Below are 26,016 nucleotides of genomic sequence, written 5' to 3'. Positions count from 1 at the left end.
GATTCTTCACCTTGGAACACCCCCCCACTGAAGGTTCTGCTGTAAGGTGTACGACTGTGTGGCAACAACTTTGTCGGCACTCAAAGCATTATAATCAGCCCTTCACGACACTTCAAATCTTTCGAAATACAGTTATCACAAATGAAAACAGCTGCTTGAAATGATTAACGACCACCACAACGAGACAGAATATAACCTCTGTGCCAGGCCTTTCTGTGAACGAGCCTGCTTATATTCGTCGTCTTCTGCCAATCAGTCACACATTTATCAGTCTGTCGACGGCAAATGGCCTATCAATTATTTATAATAAATTTACAAAGAAGGGCCTTTTTCAGATTGGAGACGTGGGAAAATTATTAACAGCCGAAAAGTCAGAGGATTTTACGATTTCTTCATTTGTTATCTACAGAGTATTCATTTTTACAACCGTAATCAGAAGTAACATGTACCGGCCTGTAACAAATTAGAAATTGCCGAAATCCCTGTCCATTGTCAGCTGAGATACGGCTACGATAGCGGGGGAGACAATTGTGATAAGGGCAATCATTTCAAGTCTATCAGACAATACACGCAGAACGTGAATGAGGAAGGTATGAATGCCCACAACGCTGCAAAGAATTTTCTTCAACTTGAGGTTTTTCAGGCATATTCTGTACAAATAGATTTATTCGTGAATCCCTTTTTGAGCGTTGGATTGATTATGTGGTTCTTGGTAAGATATGACCAGTGTAATGTGCCTTTGTTACCATGATATTGCTGATTAACTATTCAACTGATAACTTAGCGTAAGTGCTGGTTTCCAGAAGCTCCTGGCTAATATGAATAAATGCACATTTGCCGTCAAGACGTGGATGGCTAGGGCAAGAATGCTACACTTGGCAATAAACAGCACGGCCATTTTTACCTCGACTCCAGAAGGAGATATCTGGGACACCATCCCCCAACACACCGCGTTAAGAATAGTTGGCTGCGTCCTGATGACCCTGACGGTAGTGTTAATCCTGGCCTTCAACCCAATAAGTCTGGTGGTCCTCCATCAAGTCACCAGCATTCGGCTGACGACCAAGCTGTTCATGGCTTCACTGACCGTCTCCGATCTAGGGAACGGGCTGTTCTGGGCACTGCCCCAACTCACCGAGAACATCGCTGGCGCCTGGGTCCTCGGGGACGGTATGTGCAAGCTGTTTGGGATCGGATACCGGACCTTTGTATCCTTGAGTGTGTTCTCCCTTGTCATGATGAACGTGGACCGCTACATCGCTATCGTGTACTCGCTGCGATACTTCAGAATCGTCACTGTCGGGCGGGCCAAGGCGGTCATCGGCGTCACCTGGGTACTGAGCTTCGTCGGAGGCGCGGGCGCGTACGGGTTCTTGGTCTACCGCGTTGTGTCCCGCACGCCACCGCACCTGTGCCTCTGGGAGCAGGGCGGGCTGCACCAGCTGACCGTGGTGATCGTACTCTTTACCTCGCTGCTGACCATGCTGGGACTCTACACGCACATCCTGGTCATTGCGCGCCGGCAGGCGCGGCGCATCGCCAGCGAGACCCACCAGTTGCCAGGAGCAGGCCGGCGTGACAACGGGCTGCGTCTCCGCGTCAAGTCAGCCACCACCGTCTTCCTCATCACTGGGGCCGTCTGCTTGAGCTGGATCCCTTACATTGTCGTCGGCGCCGTCGATCTCCCTGTGTCTCACGAGGTCAAGATCTTCACGGACACCCTTCTCATGACAAACAGTTGGTTAAATGTTTTCATCTACACTTTCAGAAATAAAGACCTCAGACAGCGTTTGAACAGTATTGCCGCGGCTTGTCGACACCAGTGTCGACGGTCAAGCAGTCAGTGATGCGTCAAATTGAACGTGAACATAAGCAAAGTGAGACAAAACCAGACTGAAGACGCTGTGCCGCTCAATAACCGGTTAAACCTTCGTTAGTTACTGTGCACTATCTTCTCTGCAATTCACAGCACTCCTTTCTCTGAATCATATTAAAGAGAGCCTTCTATTGATTTGTGTAAGAGCAGTTAAATCAATCGGTACTAGTCACTGTGCCATCATGTTACCAACAAAGTCAAATGTTCCATCTTTCGAACTGATAAAGTGTCACGTTTTCTTAAAAATGAAAACAGTGTTACGCAGCTCGTATACTCCCCTGCTTTGCTGGCTACCTTGGGCTTTCAACCCGCCTAAATGATAAACTATGGACACAAATGTCACTACTACTCCGATTTTACTGGGGAGGATCTGTGTTGTCAGTTTGTAACAATGTCATGATCTCAACAAGTCGGAGGGCACTTACACAGCTCCGCAAACCATTATCTGTATTACATAGTGTGTAATAATTGTGCAGAAGTTGAGGTCGTAACATCAAAGTCTTATCAATTATACCCTTGCAGTGATTTGTGTTAATCTTAGAACGGGAAGGATACCTCAAATGCTATGTGTTCACGACTAAATGCCCTTTGCTCGCGCCTGCGCACTGCAGTGTATTGAAGAAGGAACTGCGCAGTATATGCCAGAGATACAATTGTTTGTATGCAGACCTTCCCTTAAAGGCTTGTAATCAGAGTAGTAATGACAAACTAGCATCTAAGTCCTTCGAAAGTTCAAGGAAGTCATCAAACATGTAAAAGCTCTTTTTTGTACATGAATTGTTGTAATTTTTAAACCATTGGGCCAGACGTTTTACTATTTTAAATATTATACCAAAATGTGAAACATTCTAGACCCTGTAAAATTCCTTTAAAAATTTCCATGGAATCGCCCATAAAGTTTCCATAAAATTTTCCACCATTTCAAACCTTAGGTGTTACCCTGTGAAATCAATATGGCACGGTTCCCGCACTCGTTTCACCTTAGCTGTATCTCCTACTTTCCCATCTATATTGATGACAATGTCCAAGGTCCAACTATTGTCGGGATTTCATTGAACCCGGAAACATCAGAGAAATATTTTGGCCTCTCTGTGCACAGTGCCTTATTTGTGGACTGCTTTCCCACGATTCATTCTTTACTCATGTTGTGTCGAGTTGCACTTCGGACAATGGCAGCCGTCGGTATCATGATATCATGATGGAAATTTTTAAAAGACTTTCTGAGAGCGTCGTTAAAAATAGGCTATTATATGAAGAATACAGAAGTACGGAAGTCCAGAAGGACCACAACCCCCTAAAAACGAATAATACCATCTTGCAGCAGTGCGTTATATACACTTTCACCGTAGCCAATTAATATCTCGCCAAGGCGAATACATCAACAGTTTTGTGGGTCCTAGTTCTCAGACATTTCGTTTGCGCGAAGAGGAGCAAGAATGGCTCTGGTTAGCTCTGAATTTGATTTGCAACAGATAGAAGTCTTATTTGTGCTGCCTAAAGTCAAGGCATTGGGGGCGTGATCCCCACCCTTCTGACAAGGGTGGACCATTTGGTCAGTCCGTCCTTTTTGTAGTGCAGAACCGAAGCATGTGGAATTTCAGGTTTGAATTTTTCAACAGCCAAATGACTTATATTTAAATGTACTTTAGCACTTTAAATGAATGTAAACTGAATGAATGTGAATGTAAGTGCAGCGGTCTGCAATTTATCTCAGTGTAGCAGTTTTACCCTGTTTTAATTTTAAAAACTTTTTGGCATTGTATATCGTAAAATTGGTGGCCACGATGCGCTCCGTAGTTGTCACCTATAGGACATAAAAGCGTGGCCAAGTATACAAAACTACGGAAGCGTATATAGGACATGACTGAAAAAGATTCTGCGTTCTATTTCGCCTTGGCGCAATAAGATTTCGCCCGGGCGGATTATTATTTTGCCCCGGCGAAATCGTATTCCGCCAAGGCGAAATAGACGGCAGAATTTTTTTCTGTCATGTCCTATACACGCTTCCGTAGAAAACCAAATCGCACGGCAAAACGATTCCAGTGACTAGAGCGAGCTTAGGAGAACATCAACGCACTTTCGGCCAGGATGCCGTAGCAATCTTGGGGAAACTGTGATTTGTGAACGGAGTGGTGGAGCTGAAACCAGTGATGAAGTCTTGGAAATATATGGAACAGGAAACCGTGGTGACTGGGGAATAAACAGAAATAAATACTAATAAATTGACTGGAATGCACGTACATGTACCCACTAGACGACAACATAATTGTACATGTAACGTTGCAACAATTGTCCCCGATTAAGGCTAAGGTTTGTACTCTAAACTCCTCTATTTTACATACTAACACAAGAATCACTAAATGATCTTATACTATAAACACTAAAGAACATATGGCTGTACTCACAATTGTCAGTAACGCACGGTAAGGGCAAATTTGGAGGTATTCTGATTGGAAATGTGCTTGGTAAACCTGATTTTAGAACGGAATGTACGGTGCGAGAATGAGCAAACTACTGAGGGCGCCCTACCAACTATTGCGCGGTCAGTCGTCAGTGAGGGACTTTCCTACACCCATGCTGTTCAGCTTGCTGGCTACTTTAACCCGTACTCTGGTTTGCTCTTCTGGCCGTTATCCGGGACTCTGCGCACTCGCAGAACCGGCCCCCGGCTTGCCAGCTGCTTGAAGAAGGGGTGGACTTTATAGATCTTTCTGGTTTTTCTCTCCGTTGCACCGAGAAACGTAACAAATTCTGCTCCGGAAGATGCAGGTTAGTCTTCCTTGTTTTTCAAAAACAAATTTTTGTGCTACCGCAATATACAATCGGGGATCGATTCTTTGGAAGCCTGATCGAGATGTTATGTTTAGAACCATCGACTACAAGTTTCAGAGGATGATGGCAAGATCGTGGTTGAGAGGTTGGGCAATGACAGTGTAAACTGATGATTTAGTAGTGATTGAAATGATAGGCATGATAGACAAAAACGAGTTCTTCATGCACTCATGTGTACCACGTTTGAAAATTTCAACTTCACTTATTAAAAGCTGCAAACGTCGCACTTGCGGCTATTACGTATGTCGCCAATACATTCTTTGCACGTCACGACTTGGAATGAGCATTATGAAAGCAACTGTAGCAGATGACCGTAATTTACACAAGGGAAAGTCTTTTCCCTAAGTGGATTCTTTGTGCAATCTTAAACTCGTTCTGGACAGAAAAAAAAACCTTTAAAACTCGCGTTTTCAAAGTTATGCTCACATCAGCCCGCTAATTCTTTTGACCCCAGCGACGCCCACGGAGCAAATATATATATGCAAAGTAGCATATATTGTTTGAGGTGTAGCAAGGCGATTTCCAGGATATGCATGTACAAAACCTCACCCAATACTCGGTGACAGGTACTGGAAATAAAAACCCCTACAAACTGAACTCTGAGGGGAAGGGTCAATGTTCGTAATCAGACGACAGGACTGTACTTGAATGGCATTCACTTTCTGTTCAAGAAAGAAAAGAGTTTGTAGAGATTTAAAGAAGCTAAAAAGAGTTAAGTGAGAGCTTGTAGGACCCTGATCCATTCGTGTGAGTGCACAACAACAGGGAAAGACACATTCGACAACCTTTGGTTTTAAATTATTGGAATCAGAATAGCCAGAAAACAACTTTTTTGGGTATCAGTTTGTGAACATATTTAAATGCTAAGCGTATTCGGGTATTTAATGGATTGTATTTAACCACTGAACACTGATGTTGAGGACTTGAACACTAAACGTTAAGCATCCAAGCATGTTTACAAAGTGATAGCAAAACTGTGTTTAAAAGATAAACACACACAGCAAAAGCCGGGGTGTTAACTTCAGCACCTCAGGTGTTATCAGAGGACTATACCAACAATTTTCACTAGTGTTAAAAAATTGGTGTTATTTGGTGTTACTTTCAACACCCTAAAATGCTGTTTGATTAGTAACACCAGCGGTATTAAAGTAACACTCTAAGGTGTGGGCATCGGATAACACCAAGAAGTGTTGACGTTAACACTAGAGTTTTTACTTTTTTCACTTTTTGCCCTGTTCAAAGTGTACGCTTTCGTGAACAGTTTGTTAGAATTACAGCCACGTGGTATCTATATGTTACCTGCCACCACAAAATGAGCTGAATGAAATTGAGGTATAAGTATTTTTGAAATCAGCTGAGTAATTAAGATCCTGTAAATTATATGGAATTAAAAGGAGACAGTTTACTCTTTCCAGTATTACAAATATGAGTTTGAACCCTCAAAATTGGAAAGAGCGGGATGAGACTTTACTCTTATTTTGTCGTAACTGATCACATATGCAACATGTGCCTTAAAACCAGAGGTACAGGTTACTTGCATGTGAACGTAATTGTGGGAAAGTTTTGCCAAGGCTCAGTGATTGAGCCTCAAAAGCATTTTTTTACCCCTCAAGAGTTTGGGTCACTCAACCGTTGATTTTAATTATCACAACTCGTAGCCTTAAGAATAATACAAAATTAAAACTCTCAACACTAAGAGAAAATAGCTTCCCCCGCAATATGGCCTCAGCGGAAGTGTCTTTACAGCACATTTTAGACGAGTTCATCCATTAGCACGTGCGCTTAGGTTTTGTCGGATGAGAAAGACTGAGCCAGTTCAATAACAACAATCTTGCCAGTACTGTGTTATTTAACACTCTGTTGACGGGGCCCTGCAGATGGGGGCGACGACGAGTAAAACTAGTTGTGGCTGTTGATTGGGAAGTATTTTGATGAAGTAATAAAATTTATAGGTTTTTTTCTTTTCGTTTTTCTAGTTCTGGTCAACTTCAACTGCAGCACTGAGTTCACTGAGTTCATTCTTTAAGCGTGGAGTAAAGAGGGCACGAACCTTTGGAAGTCAACTGGTAGCTGGCTCCCGCCAAGTGATTCCATCTTTGAGGTCATCGGATGTTCTGCGATTAACGGCACGGTTGCCTTCGCTCCGTCTTAGGCAGTTTCTCAGCCGCCGGGAGTAAACGAATTCGTGTGGTTGTTTTCAGAAAGCAACGCCAACCAAAGTGCAGTCTTTTTCAGGTACATGTAATTCCCATAGTTTACATTTCATACAGATTCAGTAATACTCTTCATATGGATAGTAGAGGTCAATCAAACGTGACAAAACTTCAAACCTTTCGTAAAAATTAATCAAGAAAAGAAAACAAAACCAGACCAAGACCCAGACCAAGACCAGTGTGAAGGTAGCAGTTTAGTTATAAATGTTTCTGGTATCACCATGCAAGCATATCTCTTTTCTAGTATGCATGACCCTGAAACGTACCCTGGGTTCTTTTGAGAACTATGCCCCAAAAGAAACATCCTTACCCGGTGCTACCGCAAACCTCTTTAAGTTTCAGTTTCATAGGCCTAATTCTGCTTCAATCAGTTTGTTTTTTTGGCTATCTTGCAACCACTTGGACAAATGAAACCGTGGTTATGCAGATTGTCATCTTAAACTGAAGAGGCCACCGTTTGTCTTAAATGTTGGGGCACCTCTCTCAATATTGACTTCTCTCTCTTTACGAACTAAACGAGTGATGAACAGTCACGGATTGTTAAAAGTATTAAAAGCTTGGGGTAAACGGGGTGGCTCTGCCTGATTTCAGTGGCTTTGTGAGCTTGATGGTTGAAGTGGCTTTTGTATTGTTTTCTCGTTCTTTCTATGCCAGTAGTAGATGGGGCCTCACCCAAAGTTCAATTTGGGCCTGCGCACGGGATGAAAGGGCGACAGACCATATTGTAACGGACCGTTAATACGGCTTTTGTTGCAACTAGAATAGCCTCAGCCGCTGGCGGAGGGCTGGTCTTCAGTGGAGCGCCCTGATGACCTGCTTTTGTAATTGTATAACATTTTGTGCGCCCCGGAAATTAGTCTCTATTTCGGGATGCCTGCGGTTTTGGCGGGGCCCGGGGAAGTGTTTGGCAAAGTTCCCGGGTGGAAATTGTTTAACATTGTTATACATATTTTTGGATGAGAGTTGTATCGGTGTAGTTGTGGTTTGGACCGCAGTGCGGAAAGCTGTAAGCAGACTTTCAGTGGATTAAAGAATTTTTGTCGTTGTAAATCCTGTGACTGGTGTCCCCTTTTTGGTGTAGCTAATTTGGAGGACTGTGACTGAGGTCGGTGTTGCCACAACAGACTGGATGCTCAACAGCGAACTTGAAATCCGACCCTCCCCTCGTTTGCTGCATTATACGAAACAAGACAAAGATTCCTAAAAAAAGACTAAAGAGTAAGCCTACGGACATGTTATACTGGACCTCAAAATTCTTTGTGGTTAGCTAACAGAGTTTTGAAGTCGTAGGTCTGTCCAAAATGGACACAAAATGGCTACCGTGGGCATGATGTTGAATGCGGCCAGTTTGTCGACAGAGGGCGCTTCTGCGTCTTTACAAATCCCAGAGGGACACGTTCCAGAAGATGCACCGCAGCCTTTAAGTGTCCAGTGCGCCATCCACCACGTGCATGAGTATTCGTGAATCAGTGCACGGTAACATTGGCGTATTCATCGCATAAACACATAGAAGGGGTCCTTCAACTGTGAGAGATTCGATTGGGTACTTGCTGTATGGTTGGATTGCACGGGCATTTTGCACAGCGCTATCAGTGCTTCCAATGAGTTCCAACACGCGGTAGGGACGGCCTGGAAGACTCCCCAAACGCTGGCGGTGGTTGGACCGAGTGTACCTACTGCTTGGTAAATTTTGTTGGCTGAGGGCGTGGTTGGTGGTGGTATTGCTGGAATAAACGTAAGTAAACGCATTTTTTTGTTCTTCATTTGTGGTGCAATACAATTTTGTGTCTACACAAGGCCTACATATACAAAGACTCCTGACTTTAGAATCGACTGAATGTGTCTTTACAGTAAATCGTTCTGTTCTGGGACCCTCAGAAATCTGTCTTACCACGGCACAGCCATGTGTCAGCCTCTCATAATCCTAGGAAGCGTGCGCTGTATCCCTGAAATATTTTCAATTCTATTGGAACGGCACAGCCATGTTTTTGAAAGACAATTGACCCCTGTCATAATCCTTGGAAACGTGGGTTCCAATCTCGGCGTACCTGCGCTGTGGCTCCTAAAAATCTTTAATTTTTGTATAGAATGGTAAGGCAGTAATAATTATTTAACATTTTGTTGACAGTTGAAAGGACCATCCGGGATTTAGAGGGGTGCCATCTCCTATGAAGGTGTCCCCTGAATATTTTCACCTGTGTCATTTACTAAAGTTACGGGACATCTCCGTTGCCTTTGAGGCCGGAAAGGTTTAGAACAAAGGTGTTTAAAAAAACACGTACTGGTTTATCTGTCGAGACTGCTGATTTCTGAGTGCCCTGTTTTGTCAAAGTGAATTGTAAAATAGAGAACTATTTTAAGCTTCGCATCAGTCTTTCTCGAATGGGATTCGGAGAGTTTCTGTTCAGGTGTGTGAGTCTTTGCAATGTTATAGAAGGGCAATTTTGCCTTCTACGGCATGGGTTATGAAACTCTATGAGAAAAAGTTGCCAGGTATGGTCTATGGCGACTTCTTGTTAACAAACTACAGTGCGCTATCATTGAAAAATTAATTTTTGGAATAAAAATAGATGCTTTTGATATTGCAATATTCAATGCACACTTAATTAAAAGACCATAGCTTCGTCAATTAGTAGGCAGCAGTGTACCACGTTGAGCAAAATCTATCACTAACCGCGGCAGAAATTTCAGCCAATGAGCCTTTTTAGAGTTAACTTTGAATAAAATCTGGTACACTGTGTTATCCGATTGCACATAAACATTTGGGGCAAGCTTTTTCATAGCGACCACCATCTCAGGAATGGACTGGTTTCTTTGTGCCGTTTTTATCCATTGAAAACAGTGTATTAGTGCAATGCGTTTCTTATGTAACAATAATAAAGCAAAAGCTTGCCCGGAATCACGAGGTATCGCAACAGTGTCTTTAGTATGGAAAATTCAGATTGTGTTCAGGTGTATTTAAAGAACTCAGTGTTCCAGATTTGATCCGAAGTCAATTCAACCTTTTGGTCGTTCATTCCAACTCCTCAGAGGAGAGGTCTTTGAACAGTACAGCGTAGTACATGTCACCGTGCGCTTCAAGCAACAAATCAACTTCGAGTAACTAATACGCTGATGTCCTCTCTCCACTGAAATGCACAGAAAGATTATCTTCAGATGCGTGGGTTTTTGACACTCCTTGGAGAATTTGCCCAGTTGGGAAATAATATTTTCATTCGGTAAAACCAATTACTTTAATATCAACTTGTCTAGCAAAAGCTATCAGACCTACTACTTGGATATTGTACCGTGGGTATTCTCGATTGGGGAATAGGGGCACGATACGGAAACCACTTCGTGTAACGCAATACTCTGCTTTCCTGGTCATTGCCGGCGTGACTTTCGCATGCGGTGAGAGGTGATAAAAAAATTCCCACAAAGTCTTTGTAATGAACTGCGTTATCATTATCCCCTAAAAAGACCGACCTTTGTCACATTCGGCAACGACTGGTTTCGGTCATTTATAACCCCAGAGGTCCCCAATTCGTCGCGAATCTGCACCAAGCGAGGGCCCAGCTGCTTAACACTTTCTCTTGTGCATGCTGTTGCATATTTTACAGAAAATGGCTGCAATTCGAGCGTGGCGCGCGTCAATTTGTCAAGAGTGGTCTAGAGGAGAGGGCGGGTAAAATCTGTCATTGATATGCTTAGAAAATCCGTCCAAACTCGACGGTGTCATATTCACAAGCGTGTGCAAGGTTAATAGTCAGGGTGGCTTTGTGAATAAAAACCTTCCAACAATAAGACCTTCTGGCCACCTGGTGGTTTATTGTTCTTCGCAATTGGTGTCCCCTTGCCAAGATTCCGCATCGATTTTTTCGGCTGTCTCAATAATCATGGCGCACTTCAAAGGAAGAAGAGAGTACGTTAAAGGAGCATGTCGCCTATTTCTGAAGTGAAAGGGGTACGTTGGGTCACCTACGAAAATTCACCGTCATAAGTTCATTCCCCTTAATTTTTTTTTCGCAAGCATGAATTTTATTGGGCTGATTTACCACTCACAAGAGGTATCTTCGGCAATTTAAGTCATGTAAAAGGTAGCCAGTTTAAGAAACAAAACGTTGAGGTCAGGAAAAAACAGGTCGTCACCCAACTTGTTATTGTGTGATGAATATTGCTTGTGACTTGTGTAAGTTGTTTTTCTTTTCGACTGATGACGCGCATGTCTAAGCCGTGCGTTTGGTTAGCGGTTCCACCCCAATATTCAGGTACGCAGTTAGAATGCCAAATTGCCGTTGCTTCAAGAAAGGTCACAAGACAGTCCAGCGAGCAACGTGGATAACAGATTAACGAAATTAACAAACAAGGTTGGCGGAGAACCGTAATGACCCATGCACGCCGCAATTAGAAGTCTCATTTAACATTAACTTCATGGTCTTGAAACTGTGGAAATATGTGTTAATATTAGCATGAATGACGATGTTCCTTTTTGCTGTTTTAGTGATCACCATGAGAATAAAACTAACAGTTGCTACGCGTAATTCAAGTGAATGTGATGATATTCCCCTTGACGTGCACCCGTTTAGTTAGGCTTTGATTAGGTGGGAAGATTTAGTGCGTGCATTTAAGAGGTGTACTTCGTTATTAGTGACTGAAACGTGCGGGCGATCGCCCTTGAATACTTCTTTACTCGGGACTGTGGGAAAAATGCACACGCGGACGCACATTAAACCTGCAGCTCCAAAAAGCAGAGAGGAGGCACCCCATCGGTTTTAATAGGACGGCCTCCAATCGTGCTGTTGACACCGCGCGGATAGCAATCAGGGGCCACAACCTTGGACAGCGCAGTGGTGTTATTACCGCCAGCCGTTCCTCGATTCACGAATAATGATCATTTCTGAAACTGAAGTGTCTTCACCGGATGTGGTAGGCTGTTCATTTTTGTTGCCGATTCAAGCGTTGCCTAGCAACCGATTCCCCGGCGCAATAACATATTAAGTCACTTTGCTCACGACCGTCTGTCTTTTGCCAGAGAACATACGGCATACAGCCGATGAAAGAGAGATACTGGGTAGGAACTGTTCCCACACATCTGTTTCCTTTTGTCCTTAAGTGGTTTTTAGAATTTTTAGCTAGAGCCTAACCTGAAACCCTAGTAGCTGATTGTCAAGTACATTCGAAGAAAAATATTGTGCGGCGCACAATACATAAAATAATGAACATAATATCGAAAAATGTCATCGCCCTCACACGGGTCTTCTAATTTGACAACCGAGCGACCATTTATTTTGCATATATACTTACATTTGGGCTCCATTTTGTTTGTCCAGAAGAGCTGACGCTTTCCTCTTTAGACCTGATTTTTTATTTGTGTGGCGCCCTCTATCTGAGGAAATGATAAAAATGACTTTAAATCACGGTGCACGTAGTTTGTTGATTTCAGGCAAATTAAATTTTCTTGAATTGTGATTTTGAAATTACTTGTTTCGCTCTCGAAAATTGATTACTTGGCATTTCTGTAATTGAGCAAACCGGTGCCAAAAGCGTCCCAGCGTGATGTTCAGACGAACAGAATATATTGTCTACTCGGCTGAAGGTGATGATGACTGCAGTGCCCATTTCTCCTCTCACAGCGAGGACGAAATGTTTTCACATGCAGATGGTTTCATGAAATTGTAACAGTGATGGGTCTCGCCAACGTTCTGGAATGTTGCCTTTGAATCTCGCCTTTCCAAGTCACCTTGTGACCTGTGGTCTCATTAAACTTTGGGTGTAAACACTTTAACTTCACTTTTAACTGTTGTTGGCTTTCACCTCGCCTACATGTTTCTTTAACATGAGTACCAGCCTAGAGTATTCTTGTTTGTCAGTGTGTTAGCCATTGGTGGGGGCTGGACAGGCTCATGTGCCACTCAGTTCCATGTTTGTTGCGGTTGTTATCATGTAGTTATATCAGTGTGTCAGTGATTGATGCGAATCCAACTGTCGAAGTGCTGTGATGCAGATGTTCTGTGTGTGCCTGTTGGGCGAAAGGATTTTGCTGTAGAATGCAATCCAAGCCAAATGACATGTCCCAAAGCGTCTCGCGTGTGATAGTGCGCTGTTGTTGTACACTGAAAAATGTTCCCCAATATATGGTAGTTTTCGAGTAAAAATATCGTCAGGAGAGTCATCAAATAAAGTCTTGTTAGTTGAAATCTGTATTTGTGAATAATAATTTTCGTTCATCCAGAACTTTGTGTTACATTCTCATCCTATAATGCTATCAGAGACGTGTGTTTAGGGAAATGAAAGTACAGCGAAATTGCTGCACTTACTCCTGTAGTAATTGCAATTTTCTTCAAGATTGATATGTCGTTTTGTCCTCGTAAATAAAAAAAAACAACCATTACACGCATAGCCAATATCCCATCAACTTCTGCGACTGGCGCATGCGTGCCTGAGGACGATGCCTCGACAATGTAATTCTCGGCAGTTGGAGGCGTGGCTACCAACCCCGTGTGTTCTACTTAGTCACGCAGCCTTCCTTCAGCGGGTTTCAAAACTCCCAAGGAAGAAGCACACTGTGTGTGATTCTGCTTCCAGGCGAACGAGTCTCAGATACCATTTTCACCCCAGGCAGGTGTGTAAATGGTTCTAGCTCTTAATTGTTACATTCCCCCTGTGACAATCAAGCCAGGGTCGTTGCTTCGAGCTGAAGGACCATTTGCAACCAACCATGTCCAACCAGCGCTCTATTTGTAAACTCCTGCGTCCTCATTTTCAGATTCTCTATTTCTGCCGAGTGATAGTCACTGAACAAACGTAGCTCGTTGAGTCAGCTGTTTGTGGTAAAGGCCTGGTAAACTAATTTCCTATCCACGTTGCAATTTTCAGTCTGTACCGATTTTTGTGTGTGTGTCTGTTGTTATAGCACAGTTGTATGAGGTCTTTTATTTCCTTCATAGTACTGCTTTGGAATAAAATCAGTGGCATGAGATCCAGTTTCAGACTAAAAGTGTAGCCGCAATGAATTTTTCTGTGACACAATTTTCCTTCAACTTTGTACTTTTCTTCAGTGTATGAAAACTCATTTACATTTGTCTCTGGTTAAATGCATCGAAAAACGCACTTCTTGAAACAATTATATTATACATATATTCCCGAACAACTGAGGGTGCTGTTGCTGTGAAGTCATCGAGGGAAATTTAGTACAAAGGCCTTTCTGTTCAAATTGTGGACCTAGAATCTACTCACTGGAAACATTTCTGAGAAAGGGATTGATGCGTGCTTTTACTGTGCACATAAACGACGATTAATCAGCAAAGCGTAGAAAAGTGAGTCCAACAATGCCTAAAATGTCCAAATATGCCGGACTCTTTTGTGTACAACTCAATGCAGCATTGAGACTTTCTTCCTGGGATGACGCCATAGCTTTGCTCATGATTATGGAAATCTCATTAGCATAAAAACCAAAGAGGGAGTAAACTGCCTTTTGAAGTACTGAAACAAACGTTGAAAATAAGGTTAAATGAGACACAAAGGTGCATTTTGAAGGTTTGTCCTCAAACAAATGGATTGCAACTACCCTTCAACAGAATCTTATGCGAGTATTAAGTTGGAAGTTTGTATTACATTACTAAGATTACACCGCAGTGCTTGCTGGTCACTATGGGCTTATCCAATTGTGTTCTTCAAATCCACTTTATCCAATATTGAATACTTTGCAATTGAAAGAGTGTGACCATTTCTCACAACTACAGTTTTGAGCTCATTTCGAGACCAAAAATATGTAGAATTGTTTTTTTATTTGGATTATCAAAGGTGACGTGACTTTCATGTTTCGGAACTACTTGTTACCACACGCTCACTGCGGTTTAAGAAAAATGTACAGGGACCACCTCACTTTCAATTCAAGATGGCCAACTGGCAAAAAAGACCGGTTGCTAAAGGGGTCACAATCCGGGATCTCAGGTAGTGTACTCTGTGTCCATATCAGTCCTACGTCGTAATTCAGAATTGTATTTACAGTTGTCCAACTCCAATAATGAGACGTTTTAATTGATATCAATACAGAAATAGGTGTGCTTTCCCAGCCGAAAGACATTATCGATATAACAGTCATTTAACGATGCTCGGGTATACCTGCAAAAGTTGACTGTACTTTAGAAGCGGTGTTGTCGCTCTGCTCCATCAACTCATCAGCCAATTAGCCGACGGCCAGTTTAGCAGCCGTCTTGCATCTGGACCAGAGCAATTCGGAGTTGCGACATGAGTGTCACGATTGTTGGAACCAAAATGGTGGGTTATGCGTCATTTCACATGGGCAATCAGCCCTGAGAAGCTGCGTGCTGTTCGGCACACATAATGAACAGCCATTTTGGTTCCGTTCCAAAGTCTGAAGTTGGCGCTACTCTCTCCATACACAGCTCTAATCTGGACGAACCAGCTGAATGCTTGTATTGACCAGACCCCACAGGAGACTTCAGTAGAGTTTTACCCCTAAGCCGACCCCACTCGGGAGAAGGATAACTCGAAGAACTTGTCTCACGAAACTTGTCTCTAAGATGGAAATTACTCCTGGGGTAATCCAATTTGAAGGGGGCATTGCCACAGCCGAGAGCCGTGGAACGGAACAATTAGATGGGTAATTGTGTCCCTAAACGGCACGTAATTGACGTTGTAGTAGTCTCTTGTCCAACGGGGAATGATTAATTCGTCTGTTACAAGGGTGGCGGAATGCTCTTTATCGACGATCTAATCAGATCCCCACCCCGTTATTTTTTTCCGCGAGCGGATCTCTTAGCTGCTCCCAATCGCGGTGTGGGGGAAACTCCACGTGCTATTTGCACAGCCTACATAAACCGGACTGGGAAATGTCATTCTCCAACACCATACACTTAACCGTAGCAGTAACTCCACTTGGCATACATATTTTAAGGCTGCGTGAAGGCTGTTCCATGATTTATGAGCATATACAATATATATTAAGTTAGGTTTTCTCTTCCTTTTTTAAGAAGGTCAGCATCTGCGGTATAGTTACCTCTTCAATCTCCATTACATGTAAATTAGGAATATTACCTGCTATTTATATAGCCATTAGTCAATGTCGGCCTACGCTGGAAGCATTATTGCATCACCCAATTTCTATTTTTATAAAGCGGCAACCGTTTTAACCGTTCAACCGTTTTAAATGTGCTCTTTGGAATCTTCGAAGAGAATCGGTCAGGGCCATCCTTCCCAAATTGATTACATTTGTTGACTGTCTTTGGAAGAATATCAATATGCACACATTCCACGTAGAATTCGTCGCCAACATTTTCGTCCGCTGCACACGATATTGTTTACCGCTTTCAATGGCGAGCTACAGTTTAGAAAAACACGCGTGAGTTACCCCATTGAATAAGGCTACATGCACACATGTACATGAAAGTGTTTCGTTGGCTGGCGTGCCATTGAAAGGGCTGAGGTTGCATACTGTGGATACGACTTCTTACCATTAGCTACCATTTCTGGTGCGGAAATAATTTCCATTAGTCATTAAAATTTGACTGAAATGTTTTCCACCTCCATCCGGGTTGGTCGGTCACGATTTCTTCCGGAAGCGTCATGATTAAACTAGTCAGGTCTGCGGGTCTCAATTGGAATGAGCTGACAATGCACATTAGCCCTTCGCCGAAGAACAGGTAATGTGCATTAAATTGCGGGAAGACCCTTTGTGTACTCTCACAAATGGAAGCCTGAACACAGGTTCCATCACAACACAGGCTTCAGTTATTAGTATCGTTGGTTCATTTTTCTCCGCGGCTGTTCTGTAAACGATGAGCTTTTCGAATCACAAAAATCACATGTCCACCTAACCGCCATTTTTGGGCGATACTTAAAGGTCGGAAAGTGGATGCATGTGAATTTAAACGTCCTAGACTAGTATTCCTTATGAATAATTCTCACAACTTGGAGACACTTTGGCTCGAATTTACCAGGACCACACACTCCATAATCCAATCGTTTCATTTTTGGTTGGCAGTTTGTACAATAGGTCTAAACAGATTACCGGTCTGAGATTGGGTATTTAGGATTATTTTTCCACTCTTTATTTCAGTTGAATACTTCTTCAGACGTAAATGGAAGTGCAGCGTTTTATACTTTTGCATTGAGACGAGGTTTCATAGCTCCACCAAGAGGGAAAACTAAAAAGTATGTTACGTTAATTCAGCCCGTGGGCTTTAGCGTGCACAGTGGGCAGTATTGTTGCCCTGCGTTATCAGAACATCTCGCCGTTTTGTTAAGATTGCCTTTATTGTGGAGAACCATGATCTATTTTAAACCATGTCTACGGTACAGGTGTCGACAGACAAGACATCTGCGAACCACGCGGACCCTTAATTAAACCATCCGCAGCGTTTGCTCTGCTTTTATGGGAAGGAATGCGTGTGGATTAATGTGCGGAATATATAACCTCGGATGGCTTTCGTTGCTGCCTTTACACCCTTTTCTATACGGCTATAGCTGCGAGTCTGTGTTTCACAGCCTGCGATGAACAGATGACATCTCCTTTCTGTATCTTTACCTTTGTGGTTCATTTCTTTTCTGTGCAGTTGCCGTGCCCTGTGCCATAGAAAGGGGTGATGTCTCTGGATAACACATCATGTCTTCTCTGGCTAAGCGCCTTTTGTTGATTGTGCTTACTGACGTACATTTTACACCAAAACGTATACTGTCATATTTTCCTTGAACATGGAAATTCTGTTAGTAGAAGATACAAAAGGTTCGAAGCATTCTTAAATTACCTTAGTAGAAAGATTGAAAAGAAATGAAATTAATTTTTGTGCATCTTACTACCTTTCAATAATAAAGCGTAGGAATTTAGTTCAAACGCAAAATACGGTATATGATTCTTGGAGATAGCTTCCTGGCAGGAAAACGTTGTTCGAGAGAGAAAAAAAAAGATAAATCAGTCAGATTCCTGCCTCTTGAACATCTTTCTTGTGGCCAAATAGCAGAACCAGCCTGGCGTCAGTATCAAGGGGTTGGCGTGTTTGAATAGTTTCCTTTGAGTCGGGTCGCTGACATGATTCGATTTAAATAGCCCAATTTGCGGTAATTTGGAAAATTTATCTTTTTTGGCGCGTGGGCCTCCTTTTTTATTTAAATAGGACAAGAAAAAACAGAAAGCTCATTGAGGCTACGTAGTCGTCACGTTGTGATTGATCGGTATTATTGACTGGTACCCGGCGGCCATGTTTGGATGAAGGGGCCCAGAATTGGCGGGAACCGCTAGGGACTCAATTTTTTTTCTGTGATCATGTTGTGATATCGTTTGCAATTGAATGCGACCGCGCGGACTGTACGTCCGTCGAGGGCCGGAGGAATTTAATACTCGACGAATTATAAAAGGGCCTTCGGGATATTTCTCATAAAGGAATTTCCGGAGAGGATAATTCTCAAGCGAAGGGGCACTTTTTGTCAACATAGGCCCAGTCTCCGATTTTGTCACTGTCATAGCAAGGCCTTTAATTCCAAATGGGGAGATTGATATCTTAATCAGCTGATCCTTGAGAGATTTTAATCTTTGATAGCTAAAAGGCTCGAAGGCGTGAGCATGTTGGTTTGATAATGTTCTTTCACCCACCCGGATGAGATAACCGGAGCTTGGTATGTCATAAAATAATATGACTTCGATTGATTTTTTCCCCTTCCCCTTTCGATCGGTTCCGAAGTTTGGTGATACCATGGATTACTCCGGTGCACTATTGTCAATGCGGGTTGATTTACACCAGCGGTTGATTGATATCCTAGACCCACTTTAGCTCAGTTGCATTATGTGGACGAAAGGGACTTAATCTTGCAAATAGCTTTTCTGATGCAGGACTAGTCTTCATAAAGCCCTAGATCATAGTCCGACCGCTCGCTCACACACTCAGTTCTCCTTCCTGAAAAAATATCTGAAGTATACTCGTCTGGCGCCCACCTCAACAAAAAAGAAACCACTTCTCCCGTAGGAAAAATCGGTGTTGTGATAGACCATTACTTGCAGATCACTAACAACAATGTTTGTATTTCGCCGTCAGATATACTTGAGGAGAACCGTCTTATTTCGGTCCTATTTGAAGGAGATCTCGCCTCTATTTCCCCCCTTCGCCCGTCAGAATGTCTCTCCACCGCAGCAGGGTGTGGAGGACCGTCTGGGCTCTAAGGAGGTTTATTTTGGAGGCAGCTGGCCCAAAGAATGCAGAAAATTGCTGCACTATATGATTGATTTTCACCGAGAATGCACGGTATATTGTCCCAGTGTCGTGAGAGTAATATGTACACAGTAATATGGATTGCATCGTCAGCCAGTGTGTGAGATTGAAAAGCCCACGGTATTGACTTTGACTGGACCTTCCATATTTGATTTTCTCATTATTCGGACCACGCCGTCCTCACATGTTTGATTAAATGTCGCAGGTCTGGTAATGTTGGTCTGTTCACCGTTTTGCCTGCCCATTGTTGTAGGGATCATTCCCATATTCCACCTTGAGGTGCCACACAGTAGCCTGATTGTGTTTTTATACTTGTCTTCTCTCATGCGCAAAACCCGCTGTGGCCATTGTAATATTTGTGGTGGTTTGCTGTTGAAGTGGACTACAACAACAACATTTTTAGGGTTGATAAATAGGGTTGTATTGCAGGTCTCAAGCAATTTAACAGCTGAAAAACATCCTGTCAAGTTGGAATCCAAACACCATTTCAGTCTGCGCTGTCTGGAGATTGTAGCCTTAGAACTCTGTAAAGAAAATCTGAGGAATCGAATTGTAATTTTCCGAGAGATGGTTGGGGAATAGACCTTTCCCCTAATAAATCCGTAATTATGCACGCATGCGCACAAATTGCCTTGGCGGCAACAAGTGTGAGTGAGCCTTTGAAAACGTACAGGGGTGCGGTTTTGTTCATTTCTCTCAGGTTTTCTGGTTTTGTTCATTTTCTTCTCATGTAAATCCCATTAAATCCTTTTTTGCTATAAAACAGCGCGAAAGGAGACCAGCTTAGATTCGGCCATTTTGTGTGTACAGGAAAAATCACGACTGTAAAGTCGTTTTACAGAGCACTAAAAATTCCGCTTGGATTAGAAACTAATAGCATCAGTGAAGAGGTCTACCTAGGAGCGTACCTTTGTGGGAAAGTGCTTTTGTAGTGTCCGGTCCGCGACGTGGTACCATTTCCTCCCCCACTTGTAGTTGTCGGTTGTCAAGCCTCACTTAGGCTGGTAAAAGTATTGGATTTTCCGTCCAAACCCGCTTATAGTTTCCCTTTGATTATTGAACCTGGGAATTCTTCCAGTCTAGACATTTGTTCGTTTTTTTCCTTAAATGTTTTAGATAACCGCTGGTTGCACTACCAGTAGGGCTGAAATGTGTAATTAATTACATCTACAACTCTTGCTTTCTGAATATTTTTATTAATTTTCTGAGTTATGTTCACATGAACGGTTAGGTCAGTTCTTGAGGTTAACACGGTTACTTCTGGTTTTTAAATCTTTACGCCAGATATCCTTTCGAAGTCTTTAATAGAGATCTTTAAAAATATTTAACATGATACATATACACCTTAATTTTCAGTTGTTCACTTTGGATTCGGGAGTGGCTGATTTAGCATTTCCGGAGCGTCCTGAAGAAAAGGTCACTCAGGCCCGGTAGGCGTTGAGGGAGCTCAACGTCTAAGCGACCGACAAATGTGTATGTCCGGTCCACGTGATTAGGCACCCGATCATCAATTTGTCACGGTCACATTCATTCCCCGCTATTGATCTGACTCGGGGCTGTGAAGTCCTACACTTCCCAGTGTGGTCAGATCGATATTGGTGTCAATAAAGCCCACAGTAATTCACAAATGAGAGACCGTCGACAGAAGTTTGTGGCACAGTTGAAGAGTTTTGAGCCGTTCGCATCGAATTTACAGCAGGGGGATTGATGGCTAGGTACAGAAATTTGTTCTGCAAATATGCTTCGCCGAGCGAAATCACGTTACCAGCCCAAATATGTTTGTGAACATTACTTGTCATGGGTTTTCTTGTATTTACGTGCATATTTACATAAGACGCCAATTTGCTTAGTGCTTGTATCGTGCACTGCAGCGTTTTCAGAACTAAAAAGCTGGAAAAAGTTCCCCATGCACGTGGTAAGTGTTGGGCTTTTTGATAATTGTGAACGATGAAAAAGGGCTGAACAGCAAACGAGTTAACACCAACCCTGGTTTTAATTTGTGGGAAAACACTGGCAATTTCTGTCTTGGCTTCTGCTGACATCTTACGAGAAAGATCAAAGTGAGCCTCCGATGGCAGTGTGCAACATGTATTACGGCCTAACTCGACTCCTGGAGTGAGCTTGACTTTAGCAGTTTAGCTTACGGTGGAACAAATTCATAGGTCCAAGGAAGTTTACCTTCTGCAGTATGGCCGAAACACTTGCTGGACAGTCCAAGTGGGATTTCATTGTTGTGTTTGTAAGAAAGACTTTGGCCTCCACCCTTAACCCGACCCTAACTCAACCTTAAAGCTAAATCTGATCTTTATGAAGCTCTCAAAAGCAACACAGTGTATACGAGGATTAAAAGCTCATGCAATACTGACCCGTTGATTGGTAAAGAATACCAATTTTCACAAAAGCGCCAACGAGGCACTATACAGTAAGGTTCAAAAGTACCATTTTCTTAGGTTACAGAATGTCTAATGAAATATGCCTGCGTTATGTCTATATATTACGCACTTTTTTGAAAATGTTCATCGTGATGTATTCACTGAGTTTTCATCTGAAATGTTACCGGTTTTGAATTGCCAATTTTACAACGGCGTCATAAGCTTCCGGAGAAGCTTAAAGATGTTTGATGCTTCCTGCCGGAGATGATATACATTACAGTAGTTCTCGAAGTACCTTGCATGTGTACAGTTGAATGAAAAACAAATATTATTTCCCCGACCCAGAATATCAGGTGAAAGGCATTCCTATTATGTGTATCGTGAGTTAAGTGATAAACAATGCACGCCTTCCCCATAAACAGCCCCCGGATAAGACGAGCCAATAATCTTAAGTCCAGCCCAGTTCCGCTATCTGATCTTATTACAAGTCCAGGCGCAGACCTCCTGTAGTCTATACACAAGCCGTTTGATTGTCCCGTTCTCCCTGCTTCAGGAGCAGGACGCGCGGTGATTTGTGTCCATGCACTGTATATGATTTCTGACGACTGGAGTACAGATTTTACTCGAAACCCCCCAAATTTCGTCGGGGTCGCTCGGCTGGAATCACAAGAAATGAAAAAAAAAGTCGAACTGAGCTAAGGGTTCACTGAGGGGGAAAAAGTTGCGCGAACGAACTGACGCTTACCTTAAGTACAAATGACACGTTAAATATCACTCATGACAGGCATCTTGTTTTGGAATGTCACATAGCATACAGGGTTTACTTTGAGTAATTGGCGAGCGTTCGGGGCCTTCCCCCCCCGCCTTAATTCACATTCTCTCAGTTGCTAAATCGCAGAGCAGCTTCGCTTCGGAATTTGTGGCTCACGTTTTTGCAACTGACAACCTTGATTATTTTTTTTACCACCCTTCCCTGATTCGTTGCCGTTTGATGCTCAGTGCGAGAGGACACGTCTGTAACACATTCTGCATTCAATCATGTTCTGTAGACTGATTGTTTTTATAACTTTTGAAACGTTTTCTCAACAGCGATGTTTTTCATATATAGGACGGCTGAAAAAATTCCTCAACCACATACGTGTCGATCATGCTCGCCCAAACGAAGCAGATCTCAATTCAAGTAAAGAAAATACTTACAGAAGGGTGAGCAGTGTCTTGAAATTGAATTCTAACCTTTGAAATATTATCATACGACAAACCAAATACGATAACTGAGTGGCTGCTTATAAGAACTAGAACAATGATCAAGAACTGATGGGAACTGGAGCTGAACCTGAGAACCAATTAATGCAAGCGATGAACTAATGCTAAAGGCCATTCGTTAAAGAATTGTCATCGAGCAAATATCTGCACAGCAGCATGAAACTGCTTCGGGGAATTTAGAGAATTACAGAACGCATGGAATGAAAAACTGTGAGGATTATTTTTTTCTGTATGGTTTGGCTTGTCCGCAAATCAAGAAAGTGCAAAATTATTTCTAACGAATGATACATTCGTCCACTATGGCCTGTCCATTCAGAGAGCTTTACAGTTTTCCGATTAAAGGAGCCAGGAAATGAATTTTTCTTAGAATTACTTTTTGTGTATCTCTGTACTCCTCTTCCATGTGTGAAGACGGTTTGACATCTTTTTTGAGTTGCGTGAACGGAACGGTGCACTTTTTCAAACATTAAAAATTGACCAAGCATTTCTGGACAAGTGGGGACGCTTTTGCTTTAATGTAAATCCAGGAAACGTGATTGCATGTTTTCATGTTCAAATTGTGAGCCCCAAATTTGCTATCTGGGAACATTTCTGTGAAAAGGATTTTTGCTGGATTATTGCCATATACTTACACAGCGATAAATTGCCAAAGAAAATAAAATTTGCCATAGCAGTGGTTAAAAAATCTAGAAATTTTCTGTGAACAGATCAGTGCAACATTGAGATTCAGTGCCTTGGATGACATCATACCATTAGTTCTGATCATGAATATGCCAATATGCCTTAGCTTAAAAACCAAAAACGCATCAAACTGTGGCTTAAAATTACAAACAAAAATGTAAAATCAGGTTAATTGAAACTCAAAGATGCAATTTCAAGGGTTTTTGTAAAATGTATAAAAGTATTTCTATTTCATGGTTCCTTTTATTCTGTAAGACATTGACCCTTCGCGTAGAACCAGCATTGATTATGCTTACATTAATCATTCACCTGAGGCTGCCATAGTACGTGTATGCTCTATTTTGTAACATTAACGAACACCACGTGGCCTTTCAAATAGAAACATCATGTCTTGTTACCACTTTATTGTGTCTGTCGTTCAATTTGCAGCAGTGCCTTAATTTGACACACGTTCACATCGCGCTGAATTTCCTTTCCGACAGTTAGGCAGAGCCCGTACGCCGAGTGCGCACGGGATTTGAAATCGCACCGTCTCACGACCGCGGAATATGAATAGAGTGCAACCATACAAGTCTGTCGCTGAAGGACACAGTGGTAGACCGAACAGGGTGCAATGTGCTTTATTAACAAAGGAGGGATGCAATTTTCTTTTTACCAACCATTTCTAATATTCAGAGCACCGTCCTACCTGGCAGTTGTTCCGTACTTAAGCAGGGTCTTCTTAGCTTTCTTTTCCTCGTGGAATATCAGTTATTTACTTAGTAGCGGACCTTCCGTCTCGTAGCATGCGTGTCAATCCACGATGCTGCAGAAACATCTGTGTTTCTGGTTGTAATGGTATTTCCCTGTCAAATCTGATATTTCATAAACCTGACAATCAGATTTCATGATGGAACCCGATAGCTTCCAACTTGAAAGATTTTCTCGAGAGGCCTGGATTACAGGAAGAACGTACACATGCAATCCTCTCTGATTTCAAAGGATATTTTGCCGCGAAAACCAGATTGAAATCCACTGGTATCTGGAACAAGTGACAGGCCTGTAATCAAATTGATTAAGCTCGTGGATCGTAAAGCCTTTGATTGGGGCGCGTTGACCGTGACATTAACAAGCCCCATGACGGGGATCTTCGCCGCCGCGAGTAGAGCACTCTGTTCCTGTGATAGGTCTGGGAATTCGACGGTATGTTACAGCACTTGATTGTTTCTTGTTTCGGGGAAGTCATGGAGCAGTCTCATTCTTGTGGTAGTCCGGAGATGTGGCGAGAAAGATTCATTGGCATCAAACAAATTTGATTCACTTCTCTCTGCCGCAATTTCATTGTTTGGCCCTGAACTAGCTGTGCTGATCTTCTGCGTGGAACCTACTGCATCATGTCCAATTCGAAGGACAAGGCCCTGGGAGGGGACAGAAGACATTGAAACATGCCTTTACTTCATGCTGAGTGGATCAATGTATATCTGTACTGCTCCTCTAAAAGAATGCTTCAAGATGCTATTTTGTATTCATGTTAAAGTGAAGTTACAGTGAACTTTACGCAAGTAGAATTTGCAGCAATTTTGTACTCTTTTTTCATCCCTATTTAGTTAAGTGTATTTAAAAGGGTACCTTATTAGACCTTTGAAATTATCCCCCTGCTTTCGTAGATTACTGAGGGCGCTGTTGCTGTGAGGCCATCCAGTGGAGACATGGCTCACAGCATTCGGTTTTTGTTCAACTCTTGAATCCAGAATTTATTCACTAACCATTTTTGAGAAAGAGTTGAATGCATCGTATTGCTCAGTACTTACACAACAATGCATCACCAAAGGAAGGGTAAAATCTAAACATAAATACAGAAGCTCTTTTGCATAGACCAATGTGCATTGAGGCTTTCTTCTCGGGATAACATCACAGTTTACTCAGCATAAAAACCAAAAAAGGCAGCAAAACAGCCTTTGAAAAAGTGAAACAGAAATTGCAAATCAGGTTAACTGAGCAGATGTTAAGGTTTTGATTTTTTTTAAAAAATGCCATTGCAACTGTCCTTTGAGATGGAAGATTATGGTCTCCGTCCAGTAAAACCATGTTCTTGTTAACCTAGGGAAAAACCGCGGTCTTGTTATTTAAAATCCGGTGCAACATTTTCTAGTTCACTCTATTCGACTCTTCACAGCCATTAATAAACGAGCCTTTTAAGTCAAAATGCTACCATAAGAAGCATGCAGGTAATATATTATGATAGGCGCTTGGATGAAGTAACAGGTTCAGCATCATTATACAGGATCGTGGACACCTAGGAAGGGGAGTTCGGTGAGTTGGCGTGCATTGTGTAGTGGGCAAGGTAAAGGTTAATTAAGTATACTGAGGGTGTTCGTGGTTTGAAACCAGAGGGTACCATTTTTCCCTTTCCCCTTCCATTTTAAAATCCGTTTTCTGTTGAAAAAAATCAGGAGTTGAAGGGATATTTTGAAGGCGTATCGTTACAATTTGTTGCCAAACTTTGTAACCTCGCAGTCTTTTTTTATTTCAGGGAAAACAGCCCCCTTCAATGCGTTATCAGCTTAAGCCTTACGTATTACCGTGGCACCCACATC

The 26,016-nt window shown here is 42.5% G+C and overlaps 2 protein-coding genes across 3 annotated transcripts in view; both read left to right on the top strand.

Annotated features, from left to right (window-relative positions):
• Positions 1–866: 866 nt before the first annotated feature.
• Positions 867–1,847, top strand: LOC110973440 (adenosine receptor A2a-like). The gene has a single exon (XM_022224284.2). It carries the CDS (start codon positions 867–869, stop codon positions 1,845–1,847), a length of 981 nt encoding a protein of 326 aa, XP_022079976.2.
• A 6,325-nt stretch (positions 1,848–8,172) lies between these two features.
• LOC110973564 (PDF receptor-like) overlaps positions 8,173–26,016 on the top strand; it is a 76,526-nt gene continuing 58,682 nt past the window's right edge. Inside the window, exon 1 of one of the 2 annotated variants that reach the window (XM_022224464.2) lies at positions 8,173–8,656. The gene's annotated coding sequence lies outside the window, so the exon portion shown is untranslated. The remainder of the gene's footprint in view (positions 8,657–26,016) is intronic. The other variant, XM_022224463.2, reaches the window with a different exon arrangement.

This window comes from Acanthaster planci, linkage group LG17 (genome assembly GCF_054643075.1).
Source record: "Acanthaster planci isolate LZ-2023a linkage group LG17, COTS_SCS, whole genome shotgun sequence".
NCBI lineage: Eukaryota > Metazoa > Echinodermata > Asteroidea > Valvatida > Acanthasteridae > Acanthaster > Acanthaster planci.
This window is presented reverse-complemented; position numbering and strand designations above follow the sequence as displayed.